Consider the following 13,420-nt stretch of genomic DNA (forward strand, 5'->3'; position numbering starts at 1 on the left):
TCCAAAAAAAAAAAGATCGAACTTCACTTTTATAGATGGATCAACACCGATATTATGATCAACCTCCCCTTGAAACGAGTTTGGTTCTTTACTTTTTTCCGGTTTTCTTCTTAGTACTGTTTCTTTTGCAGTTCTGATCCCTCTTTTTTCTCAATGCATCCTTCTATGTTAAATACTGCTCTCTTGATGATATCTTCACCACACACATGTAGGTTGGGTTCGGGAGATCCCTTCCCGTCCCATCCAACACCTTCTGGAACCTCCAACCAGCAGCTGTAAGGCTGCTTCATCACTGTTCAGGCATCACCTCCACATTAATGCGGTCAGAGAGTTGGTTGAGAGGCAATTAATGCGGAGGCAACTGTTGTCAAAGATATTTGTTTCCCCTTTTCTTTCTTACTCTTGGTCCCATGTCCCACCCTTAGTGGTAATGTAGCTCTGGAGTGTGTTTGTAACAATATAGTGTTCAAGTCGTCCTCGGACACATATTGCCGAGAAGGATTTTGTTCTCGGACAAACACTGAACTCACCTAACTTAATGTCTATTCTTCTTTTCATTTGGTTATCCTTATAACCCGATATGAGCCTCCTCGGACAGTTTTACGTCATCGGATAGGCTACAGGCCTAGTTAACACGGCTTTAATAATTATTGGTTAACCGGCCCCCACAATATATATATATATATAGATTTTTTATTATCATGATAAATCTCCTTAAGATACTAAGAAATTTAAAACTTAAAAATTTTAGTTGTACAAAAAGAAATTAGGAAAATATAATGCACAATAACAATAGTTAAAAGAATATGGACCACTTAAAAAAATATATATATCAATAAAAAGCAAAAAAAATATATTTGTAAAAAAAGAAAGATGGAAACTCCTTTTAGATATATATCTAGTATCTACACTTAAAATGTGGAGTTAAAAGACTACTTGTTTGTCTCCCAAGTCCCAAATATATTTTCTCAACATATTCACGGGTTAAGTTTGACTACTAATAACTGATCTTGGGCTTTTATGTGAAATGGATAAAAAAGCATGAACTAGAATACATGGTACTTCAATATATAGGATCTTGTCCCCACCGTGTTATTCTGTTCTCCAAAAAGGTTGATTCAGTTCACGGGTTGCTTATGACTAATAAGATCTCGTTGTGGAACACAAAACAGTAGTTCTTAGCAGAACTAAACAAGGCAAGAAAAAATTGCAACCTAATGACAATTGACAAGTACAGAAGCTATTTCAACCTAATTTTCTATATTTAAAGAGATACCAAAATTTTCAAGATATTTATTATGAACATTGCGGCCGCGTGTTGTGATTAGTACTAATAAAAGTGATATAAATAATTTCTTCACTATCTTCGACCATTGAAATTGCATGTTTCAATCATAATTTACTGCATAAACAATCATGAAAACAAAAGAATGTGAAATTTACCTTGTATCCTTACCTAGAATCTAGTTGAGTTATGACAAAATTCTTGTCAAATCGAACTTGCATAAAGGGGAATCCAAGAACACCTGGTAGATTCTTATTAGAGACAACAAGACGTGCAATTGTGCATCCTCAATTGTCCTTAAGTACTCTTGTGGCCCACCAAATGACCTTCCCTTAAGTCCTTCCTAAGTATTTTACGGACTTTCCTTTCTTTTAAAGTAGAAAACAGTACCCAAATTTGTTTGCTTTAACCAAAGCTTGCTTTTTCCTTTTTTATTGTCTTTTGAGGCGAAGGATTGAATAACAATCTCTTCAGCTAGAAGTATCTCAGAAATTTCCTTGCAGCTTGATGTGACCTTGATCAACTATGATGATTCATCTTGGCTATTGTTAGATAACAACAAAGAAAAGGTTAATCTACAATAAAATGATAACGAATATGGTTGGTATTACGTAAATAACATATATAATATAATAAAATTTGGAATTACTTTATAATCTTGTTTAAAAGTTGATACAACCATTTATAAGTTAAAACTTACATCAATATATTCGGTGGGTTTCAACTAGTTCAATTAGGATAGTCTTTTGTCACCGAATAAAAGATCTAGAGTTCAAATCTTACTTACACAAAAAAACCGAATGATGTCTTAGCCTAATGGTATAAGTTAGAACTTACGTTAATGTATCTGGTGGGTTCCAGTTAATTCAACTAGGACAAACTTTTGTCGCCGAATAAGAGATGTAGTGTTCAAATCTCACTTACACCGAAAACCAAATAGTACCTTAGCCTAATGATTAAAAAAAATGTATTCTAACTACAGCATAACTCTAACAACAAATAACTTAATTCGGTCATTAAATCAATTTGAAAGAGGTGGTATTATACTAGTCCATTTTAAATGATGATACAACTTTCTTCAATTAAGTGTAAATAAAGAAATTTGATCCAGAATTAAACTTAAACCCCAGATGGATACGACTGTGACGGATCTTTGCAATTGAATAAGTAGAAAAAGTTTCTAAAAAAGAAGAAAAATCAGAAAAAAAAATGATACACGTTGTTCACAATGGTATAATAAATAGCTAGCTTGAGGAATTAATGACCACATCATTATTTTCCTCTCTCAATTAATTAGTTTGGTGTAGCACTTGCACTTCTCGAACTAAAACAGAACCTATTAAACCATGCCAAATGAATGCTACAGCTCAAAATAGCTGTGTGCCTCTATTTCTTTTTTTTGAAGAGTAGCTGTGTGCCTCTTAATTAGGCATTTAGGTGAGCTAAAATTGAGAAATCTTGAAGCTCAGATTTAAACACGTCACACTTTTAGAATCAACCTATAGCTATAATAATTTTTTTTTTCCAAAGAGAAAAAAGTCACCTCTTCTAGAAAATTAATTTGATGAAGTGTACTCCAAAGTTATTGCTGAATAGTGAATGAAGCTTGGTTTATTAATTAGCATCCAAACAACTCCCCAAAAACAAAGTTATTGGATTTGGAACAACTCTCTTAATCTGGTAAAGTCTCAGATAATTGAATAAGAAATCTAAAGTTCAATTTCAACCTACACCAAAAATCGATTAGTATTTTGGTCTGATGATAATAAGTTCACTTATTAAGAACAGACGCTATAGGTTGAAACTCTATCAAAATTTCTCAAAAAATAAAAATCTGCCTAAAAAGTGTATCATGCCTAAAAAGATATAGATAATAACAATGGAAATTATAGGTTTTTAACTTATGGCATTTGATGATTGTTTTTTTATTATCATATCAAAATATTAGTTTTTTTTTTTTTTTTTTCATATACAGATGGGATATGTGACAAGAGAACATTGTTAGTTTCACTAACTGAAACCTACAATGACACGGAAAGTTTGACACAAACAAAAGCAAAGATCCAGTATCCTCGGAGTTGCCACGTTTGTTGTTTTATGATCACTCTAGTTGTTGTCACAGTTTTATCTAGTAGGAAAAAAACAGTAAGTTGAAGTGTTGAACAGTCTCATATATATCTGCATTGTCAAGCTAACATATGTATCATTGTGCTCTTCCTTGTCTTTATCTCAAATGTAAACAAAAATATCCTCTGGCCTTATCTATGCCTTAAAATTTTCACAATCTCATTGTTATATAATCCAATTAAGGAAAAACTTAATTGATTATTTGCTAAAAGTTTAACTCAACACAAAAAATATTGAAGCTTGGTTCATAAATAAATACAATTTCTGCTTCATTATCATATAATTTTAACCCTTCAAATTCTAATGAACTTGAAAATGATCATGTAATGCCAGCCACGTGAATTCAAATTCCTAAGCAGTGTACAGACACAGCTATGTGTATATGTATATATATATATATATATATATAGGAATTAAGAATCCAGTTTGGCAGCTTTAACTTTTTCTATGAAACACTTTTAACTGTCAATCTAACTAAACACAGTTGCTCCAGCTCTATACGTTACAAAATAGTTGCTCTATACGTTAGCTGTCGGGTAATAAGCCGCCATTTATTAACTCATTCCAGCTCCTATATTTAAATTTCAAACGGCCATGCACTTCACTGAGTTCACACTGCTTCCTTTCTTCTTGTTTTTTTTCTGTTTTTCACACACTGTGTGTCTCTTTTAGTTGTGGTTTTTTTTCCTAGTTTGAGTCTGGCTTTTCAGGAGGTTTGGGATTGTTAACAATGGATGATGTGTATGCGAAGTTTATTAGCAGAATGAACCCCACAAGGTAATGGAACTCATCTTTCTTGCTTATATGATCTTTATGTAAAATCGGTTTCTGGGTGTTTTTTTTAGACCAAAAAAAAAGTTTTGTTGTCCTAGATTTTGGGACATGAATTTAACAGTTTGAAAAGAATCTTATTTTGGCTTTGTGGGAATTATTAGATCTTCTTATAGGCTGACTCTGAAATTGTTTATTCATTTTGCATGTTATGTATGGTATTGGATAAGTTGGTAAATCAAACTTTGCTACATAGCCCTGCCTGCAGCTTGGATTTGAATTTTGGACTTCTCTTGCTTTCAAAATTTTGAGCTTTAAAGATTTATAGGACAATTGATATTACTTTTGTGTTTGCAGAGTTGTGATTGACAATGAATCTTGTGAACATGCCACTATTATAGAGGTAAGTCCTGCTGGTCTCCATTGTCTAATTGGCAAACTGAACTGTTATGTAGATAATGTTGTAATTATGTGTTTGGGGTTTTTTGTTTTTGGCTTAGGTTGTTAGTGCTAATAGGCATGGATTACTCCTTGAAGTTGTCCAAGTACTTACAGACTTGAACCTCATCATAACAAAAGCATACATCTCCTCTGATGGAGGATGGTTCATGGATGGTACGCTTGCATTTTTTTTTTTTTCTGCTGGAAGCTATTGTTACAATTTCAAATGGTTGGAAAGCATTCATTCTCTTTCTCTCTCATTTCTCACTCTGATTCTCAATTTCCAGTGTTTAATGTGACTGACTGTGATGGGAACAAAATTAGAGATGAAGGTTTTCTAAATTATATACAAAAGGTAAATGATCGCAGAAAACTATTCATCAATTTCCTTCTTTTCATTTGGTTGGTATATTTCAAATTTTCTAGTCCTTTTAGTTCAAGATTACCCTTATTTTCATGTGAATGCTTGCTTTGCTTCGCTTGCTTTGCTTCCATATTGGTATGGACACGATAGCATGATATTGCTACAATTAGTATGTTATGCTCATTGATGTTGAAGCACAAAAGAATCATGCTACCAAATTGTTCAATCTTTTGAGATGAAACTCTCATCTTGCTTCCATTTAAACTCAATTTCGGTTTCCCAGAATCAGTTACTGCTTATTTCCACCTGCTTGCTGATTGTACTATCTTTTTATTTTTGGAACTTCTACATTCTTCTATTTCATCCTCAAATTTGTTGATCGATTTTGCAGACTCTTGAAACTGATGCATTGAGAGGGCTAAATGGGGTAATGCCCTGCAAGGAGCACACATCAATTGAACTAACCAGCACTGACAGGCCGGGGTTGTTGTCAGAAGTTTTTGCAGTGCTCACAGACCTAAGATGCAATGTGGTAAATAGTGAAATCTGGACACACAATTCTAGAGCTGCAGCTGTTATTTATGTCACATACCAGGAAACTGGAGGAGCAATTGAAGATCCAAAACAGCTCTCCAAGATGAATGAACTGCTATGCAATGTCCTCAAAGTAAATAGCAATTTTAAGACGCCAAGATTGACAATATCCTCCTCTGGGATAATGCACACACAAAGAAGATTACATCAGATGATGTTTGCTGATAGGGATTTTGAAAGGCTTGAAGGTGTCAAGCATAGTTCAAGAAACCATGTTTGTGTATTAGATTGCAATGATAGAGACTATACCGTCGTCACTGTAAGATCCAAAGACAGGCCAAAACTTTTATTTGACACTCTGTGCTCTCTAGCAGATATGCAATATGTGGTATTCCATGGGACAGTCATCACAGAAAGAATGGAAGCTTACCAGGTAAGATCAAAACTCACTAATAGTTAAAATGGCACAACTAGTTTCTAAAACATTTTAATTCGTTTGATTGCCAACTTTCCCATCCCCTCAAGGCAACTCTATCTTCTTCTTTTTTTAAGTCCATCAGCACACAAAATCATTTGATTGCATTTCTATGCGTTGCCCTCGATCCAAAGGACCAAAACACATTTGGTAACCCATAATTCCAACAACTACTCAAAATCAATCGTATCTCTTCCACCAATAATTATCTCACATATCATCTCTCTCACAATACGGAGTCTACACTTTATTAGAGAGATGAGCATATGCCGGATGCACAATTTATATTCATTTGTCTCATAATGTGGAGTCTGCAAGTCATGAATTTTAAAGTCCAGTTCTGCACATTTTTTTAATTTCATCCAATCAGACCTTTGTAATTATAGTCGTCTCCTTGCAGGAATACTACATTAGACATATGGATGGGCTTCCTGTAAGTTCAGAAGCTGAGCGACAACGTGTTATAGAATGCCTTGAAGCAGCCATCGAGAGGCGAGCCTTTGAGGTAGATAAACAACTTCAAAAAATGGAAATTCATGCATCGCATATATGCATCTTTCCTCTCACAATGTGCGGGTCTCACAACTGTGAGAGGGAAGACAGATACATCCAATGCATGAAGCGTCCTTTGTTCTTGCCATTTTCTAAGAATTGAGCTCTGGTGCAGGAACTGGAATTAGAACTGTGCACTGATGACAGACTTGGACTCCTTTCAGATATTACCAGGATATTTCGTGAAAATGGTTTGTGCATTAAGCAAGCAGAGATCTCAACAAGGAGTGGGACAGCAAAAGACACTTTCTTTGTCACAGATGCGTATGGCAAACATGTTGACCCTAAAATCATTGGTTTGATTAAGCAACAGATAGGACAAAACATATTACAGGTTAAAGGGAACTTGAATACGTCTCCGAAACTTCCTCAGGAGACGGCAAGAAGTTTCCTCTTCACAAACCTTTTTAGAAGTCTTAGCTCTCAAAATTTTGGGCTCATAAGATCCTATCCATAGTTTGCTCATGCTCTTTCTTGGAAGGAACAATGACGGGACATTGAGGGCTGCCTTTTGAACTATACTAGGGACAGAACACAATCATGTTATAGACTTATAGTCACCATCTATGCTAGGAATGATTGTAAACCATTTATTTGGGCTGTGTGTATGTTTTTTTGTACAGGGTGAAACGAATAAATTGTACAGATATAAGGTAAAATTTGATTATACAGTATTGATAAAGGAATTGTGTAAAACAAATTCATGATAATGAAAATGTTAAACGCTTAAAATGTAAAATCAAGGCGACACCTTCAGATTGAGAAGGGTTGAAGAAGAATACAAAAATAGTAATGAATTTTGGGCTATGGGCGTTTCTAAAGAGGTTAAATGAAACTAATGTCTAATGGTTACAAGATCAGTGTTCAACAGCCCTAATTGTATGCCTAACTACAATTGGCAGTACAAGCAATTTCAGCTAGACCAAAAGAACTAACCATAAAAGGATAAATCGATATCCTTCAGATTCATCTTGGATCTCATCTTTTCTTCTCCTCCTAGGTGATGCGAACTAAAAATTTCCACATAGATAAACTACCAGACTTAAGATTTTACAGCAAAGTGATCCCTCCATCTACAGATACCAGCATTAACTGCCCTTTGTAAGACTTCAATCCGCTCGGCTAAAAGAGAATCTTTTAGATCTTCAATTTCAGTATATTCCTTCTCCATTATCAGCTCTAGATCATCAAAATGCTTGATTTTCTGGTGCAATTTTTTCATCTACATATGCATTCAAGCAAAGAATAAATTATCAGTCCTAAATACCTCTTAAATGGCACGTTTTCAACAAGAGAAAAAAGTTGAAAAGCATATGAACCATAAATAGAAATCCTAGGTTAAGAGCCACCTGTGTCTCCATTATGATTGCGACTAAGTTTTCAATCTCTCTGTCTTCCTGATCAGCTAATAATTTAGAACGGGCAGCAGCTGCACCAAGAGCTGTTCCAATGGAAGCTCTAATTCGCACAGTTAGGGGTATATCATCCCTCTTTAGGGATGTATCCTGAGTTTCTGTATGAAGTTCATATGATATGGTTAGGAGAGACACGATCCAACAATCAATAACCCAATAGAATAATATAAAATGGATGACCAGATAATTAGCAATAGTGAGTGTGGGTGATGATATCAGGCAGGCACATAGGAATGAAGCAAAATTACAAAACACAAGGATTCTTTGAATTGACATTATGTTATGTTTTGGATTAAAGTGGGGGAAAAGCACAGAAAAATCAATGTATTTCAGAAGTCTGTAACATCTGCATCTTTGCACCTAACAACACATACCTGATTGAGTGGACCTTTCCATCAGCTTAGAATCTTCATCCTGAAGGACTCTGAAAAAGATAACAGAATATTTAAAAACCGTAGTACAAATATAAAGGGAAAATAATGCTCCCAAAGGCATCAGAAAAAGGTAAATAATTAATAAAAGAAGGAATGAATGAATAACCTCTCTTGCTCGAAACTTGTAGTGGGAGAACATATCCCATTAGAAGTATAATCCTCATCAACGTCAAAAGTCTCTCTTGGTAATGAGTTTTCATCACAAAGTGCTGTAACAGCAGCCTCAGCTGCAGCAGCAGTGATTTCTGGACCAACCATGGTTGAGATGAGAGCTACCTAATGGAAATGCAATTAACTTCTTGTTGTGGGTAATAACAGGGAAAAGAATAAAAGGTCTGACAACCCCACCCCCCCCCCCCCCCAAAAAAAAATTCCAATAAAGAATTAAAATTGTATATGTGATTCTCTTCATTTAATTGCAAGAGCAAAGTTCAGTTAACCAAAATTTATTAGGTATATATATATTATTACTTTTTTTTTTGATAAGTAAGAAAAAATTTATTAAACAAGGCAACTTCATGCAAGGAGCATGAAGTAACAAAAAAATATATATGCAAAAAAAGTAATAAATTATATTAGAAAATTACATGCACACTTAGTTGATTTTGACTTTTGAACCCACGACCGCACACTCCACCCATGGCTGTGGGATGAGGAAGTGTCATTTGACAGTTTGAGTCAGGGTTCATTGGCCAATATATTTTAGGCATATGAAAGAAAAGTAATAAAATTTTTAGAAATATTTAACATAAAAGAACTCCTTTTTTTCTGTTTTTCTTCCCACCATCAATTGTATGCCACTTTTCTATTTCTTTTCTTTTTTTGCAAATCATTAAGCACATTTCACATCTTTTTGTCTTTCTCAAGCACTTTTACATAAATGGAATTTAAATATAAAACACACTTTACAGCGATAAATCAATTTAAAAGCCAGATTAAAAATAATAATTATATGTCCAAAAAAAATGCTTGCTATTAAGTTCTGCAAAAAATAATGGAGGTCTCCTACCTGTTTCATAAGTGAACCACCTGCATCTGAAAGGGAAGTGATGCACTGTTTCTTTGAAGGAGGACCTTCGTCCACAGCATCTCCATTCTGCTCTTTTTCATTTATCTGTTCATGGGATTGACCTTCTGTTTTGAGACTTTCATGAAGTTCAGGTGACGATAACTGAATTTGATTTGCACCATTCTTGTTGCCATTTAGGCCACCAAAATTACTATATCTGTGGGAAGAACCCAACATAAGCTCTCCAAAAGGCAGTTCAATGAGTTTCGCTATACAATCAAGCTTGCTTTTGTTTTGAAAATTTTGAGCAACAAGCTCCCAGTCATCCCCATGCTTCATAACTGATTCTAAAAGAAGTAGGGTTTCTGCCTCAGTCCACATTGCTCCTTGATTACTACTGTTTTCAGCATGCCCAATTTGTTTGAATTCATCCATAGACCTGTTCTCCCCATAATTTTGATTTTTGAAACAGTTTATGCAAATAATGAATTCGCCCTGTTAATGAAGCAATTAGAACAAAGAATTAAAATTTTAATATAAAAAAATCAAGCACAAAAAACAGAGAGAGAGAAATTGGAATTATACACCGATCATGCCAAAAGAGGTGAAAAAAGGATGTTATGACGAATCTATTTCACCACCAATAGTGTAAGCCATTGATAATTTGATACGTAGAATATTTAAATAAAGCTCAGAGCACTGTCCCATTTGCATATTTAATCAATGCAATGTAAGCAATAAATAACCTGTACATCATTTGGTCCTGTTGAACCTCAAAGCATACAACCTGCTTAAGTCTTAAGCAAAGCAGGTAGTTGTAATTTTGTAACAAAGACAAACAGAAGTGCTGCTCAGGCAACTAAGACTAAGACATAGTATCTTAATAAGTTCTCTAGCTACAACAGTTCCACTATGATTTGTAAGACACCTTTTTCCTTTATAAAATTTGAGCATTTGAGGTCATGACACTCATGTCAAACGCTCAACCATACTTATAAAAGAATTCAACTTCATCTAATGGAAAATATGTAGAATCATGATGGTCTAAGAAATATATGTCAAGAAACACATACCTACCTGTTAGTTCCGTCATCACTTCAACCCGCACTTTTCATTAGCATAAACAATCAAAGACAAATATTTAGGTCTAATATTATATATACACAACGATACACAACCTACGTCTGACCCCAATAACACTCATGCAAATGTCTACAAATCATAAAGAAATGTACAAACTAACTCCCAGAAACACCTGACAAATGAGAGTGTTCATGACTAGAATGACGGTAACTGGACCATGCTAGACATTTAATTGGCAGAAACAGCCAATCCCTATTTCTTAACAATTTCTAATTGAAGACATAACCGAGATCAAAAGTAAACACAAAAGAACTACAACATCAGGGTACTATTAGAAAGCGCAGCTGACAAAGATATATAACATAAAATAAATTGTAAAGTAAGCAAGTTGCAAATATCGAAAACCCCATTTTACTCCACCAACCAATGTGATCATAAATTCACACACACACATATATATATCAAGAAAAGGCAAAAAAACTAGTAATCTACTACAGAAACTCACAAGAGCACACGAAATTACCTTGGTATATTTATAGTGACCAGAATCACAATTGCCACCACAATTCCCACAGACCAACCCTTTCTGCTTCCCCAAATCACCAAAAACATCCGAATACGATGCCAACGGTGGCAATTTAAATCCACTCTCAACCGCATCCCCACTACTATCCCCCACAACCGGGGGCGCTGAAATAGGCTTTGGCGAATTTGGTGATGCCCCTACCCGAACTGCATTCGGGATAGTTCCCTCAACCTTAACCCTAGCCTTATCCTCCTCATCCTCCACCACAACCAAACTACTACTACTACTACTACTACTACTAACATTATTACTATTACCCAAATTAGCACTGAAATTTATCAACCCCCACTTCTCTAAGAACTTAAACACCTTGTGTAGCAAACTAATATCACCCACCAGTGATTTCCGGACATCCGTGAAAGTAAGCCGCCTCGTAGGCTCTTCTCTGTACTTATTGATGATAAAGTCCCTGTATTCCCTGTATACTTTTGGGGTCCTTGTAAATGAGCTTCCATCAAAGAAATCTCTCAGTTCAGTTCTCTCAATATCGTGGATTTCGTCCCACAAAAACCAACCTGAGAATGCAATTCAAATGTCTAAAATTAACAAAGTAATTAAAATTTTCAAAATTTTCTTTTTTTGCTGCTAAAATATAACAAAGTCCCTTTATGCCCACACATTTCACTGGAAAATTCATGGTAAACTATATTCAGGGAAATTATCACAAACAGACACATAAAAAAATAAAAATTTCACAAAGCTAAAATTAACTAAAGAGAGTTATTCATAAGCTACTACACAAACTCTTCAATGCCAAATTTTCGATCTTTGCAGCTGAAAAAATAAAATTTTCCAAAAATTAATTTCTACAGAGCGATTAAACCAACCTGAGAATTCAATTCAAGTGTCTAAAATTGACAAAAACAATTTTTCAAATTTTTTCTTTTTTGCTCCTAAAATAAAACAAAAAAAGTCGCTTTATTACCACACATTTTGCCGGAAAATTCGCAAACAGACACATAAAATTCAATCAATTATAGAATTAAATTTCACGAAGCCAAAATTAATCATAAGCTACTATCCGAGCTTTTCAATGACAAATTTTTTCGATCATTATAACTGAAACCATAAAAGAGAAATAGAACTCAAATTTTCCCGGAAAATTCACGGTGTAAAAATTTTTGTACCGTTAAATCAAACATACAAGTAATAAAAAAATTAAGCGAATACTAAAGACTCAAAATTTGAGCAATGTAACTGAAAAAATTAAGAAATTGATCAAATTTTACCAGGAAAATTATCGAGGAATCGAAATCCGCGGAACGAGAGGGAGCGATTTAGGGTTTTGATGGAGAGCGAAGGTTAGGGTTTTCTAGAGAGAGAGAGAGAGAGAGAGAGAGACTTACTAGATTGGCTTGGAATGGTGTAGAGGTCGAGCTCTGGTTCGTCGGGTCGGAGCGGTTTAGAACTCGGGTCGCGTTGAGTCAGTTCCATCTCGGACCAGGACTGAGTTCGTGCGTGCTGACTCTTTTGAATCGTTTATAAAAAAAATCTGATTTTTTTTTTTTTTTCGCTATTTGCTAGTGTTTGTTGAGTTTGGCTTGGTTGGCTTTTTTGGGCAGGTAGTTTGTGGTCACGGACCAATGAGATTCCAAGTCAACAAAATTTAACTTTGCTATAAATACGGTGTCGTTTTTGACCAGGTGATTTGGGGCTAGGATTGAGATCCAATTCGGCCCAACTAGGCCTAGTTGAAAAGGTGAACTGCAATGAGACTCCTCATATGAACTATTTTTTTAAAATAATTTACTTTTCTTTTTTCTTTATATTTTAGTAAGGAATCTTACTATTCAAATAGCAATTGTGGGATAATAAAAATTGTCCAACCGATATTAGGTCGTTGTCCGAAGGCCCTATAGGTAGAGAAGGCCGAGTAGAGGAAAGAGACCTAGTCAAGCTTAGCCCATCAAGTTGCAAGTCATACCAAGGAGTTTCGTTCAACCCAATTGCATTCGCCGATGAGAAAAACACTCGAGTTGGCTTGCTTGGAAGACATTGCTCGAGGTATGCAGCTGAGGAATTGCACTACCTGAGAATGTGCCCCTAACTGAGCACATTCCTCAAGGTATGTCATTAATCATGAGGAGTAACTGCAGTGGCGATGTCAGAAGGGGACAATAGGGGCCTGTACATTAATTGCTAAAGTGACCTGTTTAAATAGTGAACTAGACACATATTCCCACTATGATTCTAAAAAGAGGGGTAGAACACTTGACAAAGCAAGCCCCATCATTACAAGCCCATTATTTTCACTAATACAAATAGGGAAAGACCCCCCAGAGAAAAGGGGGTTCAGAAAATTAGAGATAGATAGATAAAAAGAGTCCCACAAAGAACATTAATT

The 13,420-nt window shown here is 35.0% G+C and overlaps 2 protein-coding genes across 4 annotated transcripts; one reads left to right on the forward strand and one right to left on the reverse strand.

Annotated features, from left to right (window-relative positions):
- The first annotated feature begins 3,638 nt into the window (after positions 1-3,638).
- LOC126701656 (ACT domain-containing protein ACR6-like) lies at positions 3,639-7,216 on the forward strand. Of its 3 annotated transcripts, XM_050399949.1 has the most exons (8): positions 3,643-3,948; positions 4,123-4,189; positions 4,541-4,586; positions 4,684-4,798; positions 4,912-4,979; positions 5,380-5,955; positions 6,398-6,502; positions 6,665-7,216. In XM_050399949.1, the coding sequence occupies exons 2-8, from the start codon at positions 4,143-4,145 to the stop codon at positions 7,004-7,006; spliced, it is 1,299 nt and encodes a 432-aa protein (XP_050255906.1). In that variant the 5' UTR covers positions 3,643-3,948; positions 4,123-4,142; the 3' UTR covers positions 7,007-7,216. The 3 variants fall into 3 exon arrangements, with proteins under 3 accessions (XP_050255908.1, XP_050255906.1, XP_050255905.1); XM_050399951.1 differs by having other exon boundaries at positions 3,639-4,189; positions 6,714-6,989; XM_050399948.1 differs by having other exon boundaries at positions 3,644-4,189.
- LOC126701655 (SWI/SNF complex subunit SWI3A) lies at positions 7,199-12,590 on the reverse strand. Its single transcript, XM_050399947.1, has 7 exons — positions 12,423-12,590; positions 11,014-11,591; positions 9,408-9,902; positions 8,505-8,674; positions 8,339-8,388; positions 7,899-8,062; positions 7,199-7,771 (listed from the first exon to the last, which is right to left on the reverse strand). The coding sequence occupies exons 1-7, from the start codon at positions 12,508-12,510 to the stop codon at positions 7,592-7,594; spliced, it is 1,725 nt and encodes a 574-aa protein (XP_050255904.1). The 5' UTR covers positions 12,511-12,590; the 3' UTR covers positions 7,199-7,591.
- Positions 12,591-13,420: the final 830 nt, after the last annotated feature.

This window comes from Quercus robur, chromosome 10 (genome assembly GCF_932294415.1).
Source record: "Quercus robur chromosome 10, dhQueRobu3.1, whole genome shotgun sequence".
NCBI classification, from domain to species: domain Eukaryota; kingdom Viridiplantae; phylum Streptophyta; class Magnoliopsida; order Fagales; family Fagaceae; genus Quercus; species Quercus robur.

Coding starts and splice junctions, on each gene's coding strand:
- LOC126701655 (XM_050399947.1), bottom strand. CDS start 12,510: ATGGAACTGACTCAACGCGACCCGAGTTCTAAACCGCTCCGACCCGAC. Junction 11,592..12,422: donor CACCATTCCAAGCCAATCTA/GTAAGTCTCTCT, acceptor TTGCATTCTCAG/GTTGGTTTTTGTGGGACGAA. Junction 9,903..11,013: donor GTCACTATAAATATACCAAG/GTAATTTCGTGT, acceptor CTTCATTAACAG/GGCGAATTCATTATTTGCAT.
- LOC126701656 (XM_050399949.1), top strand. CDS start 4,143: ATGGATGATGTGTATGCGAAGTTTATTAGCAGAATGAACCCCACAAG. Junction 4,980..5,379: donor TTCTAAATTATATACAAAAG/GTAAATGATCGC, acceptor TCGATTTTGCAG/ACTCTTGAAACTGATGCATT. Junction 5,956..6,397: donor AAAGAATGGAAGCTTACCAG/GTAAGATCAAAA, acceptor GTCTCCTTGCAG/GAATACTACATTAGACATAT.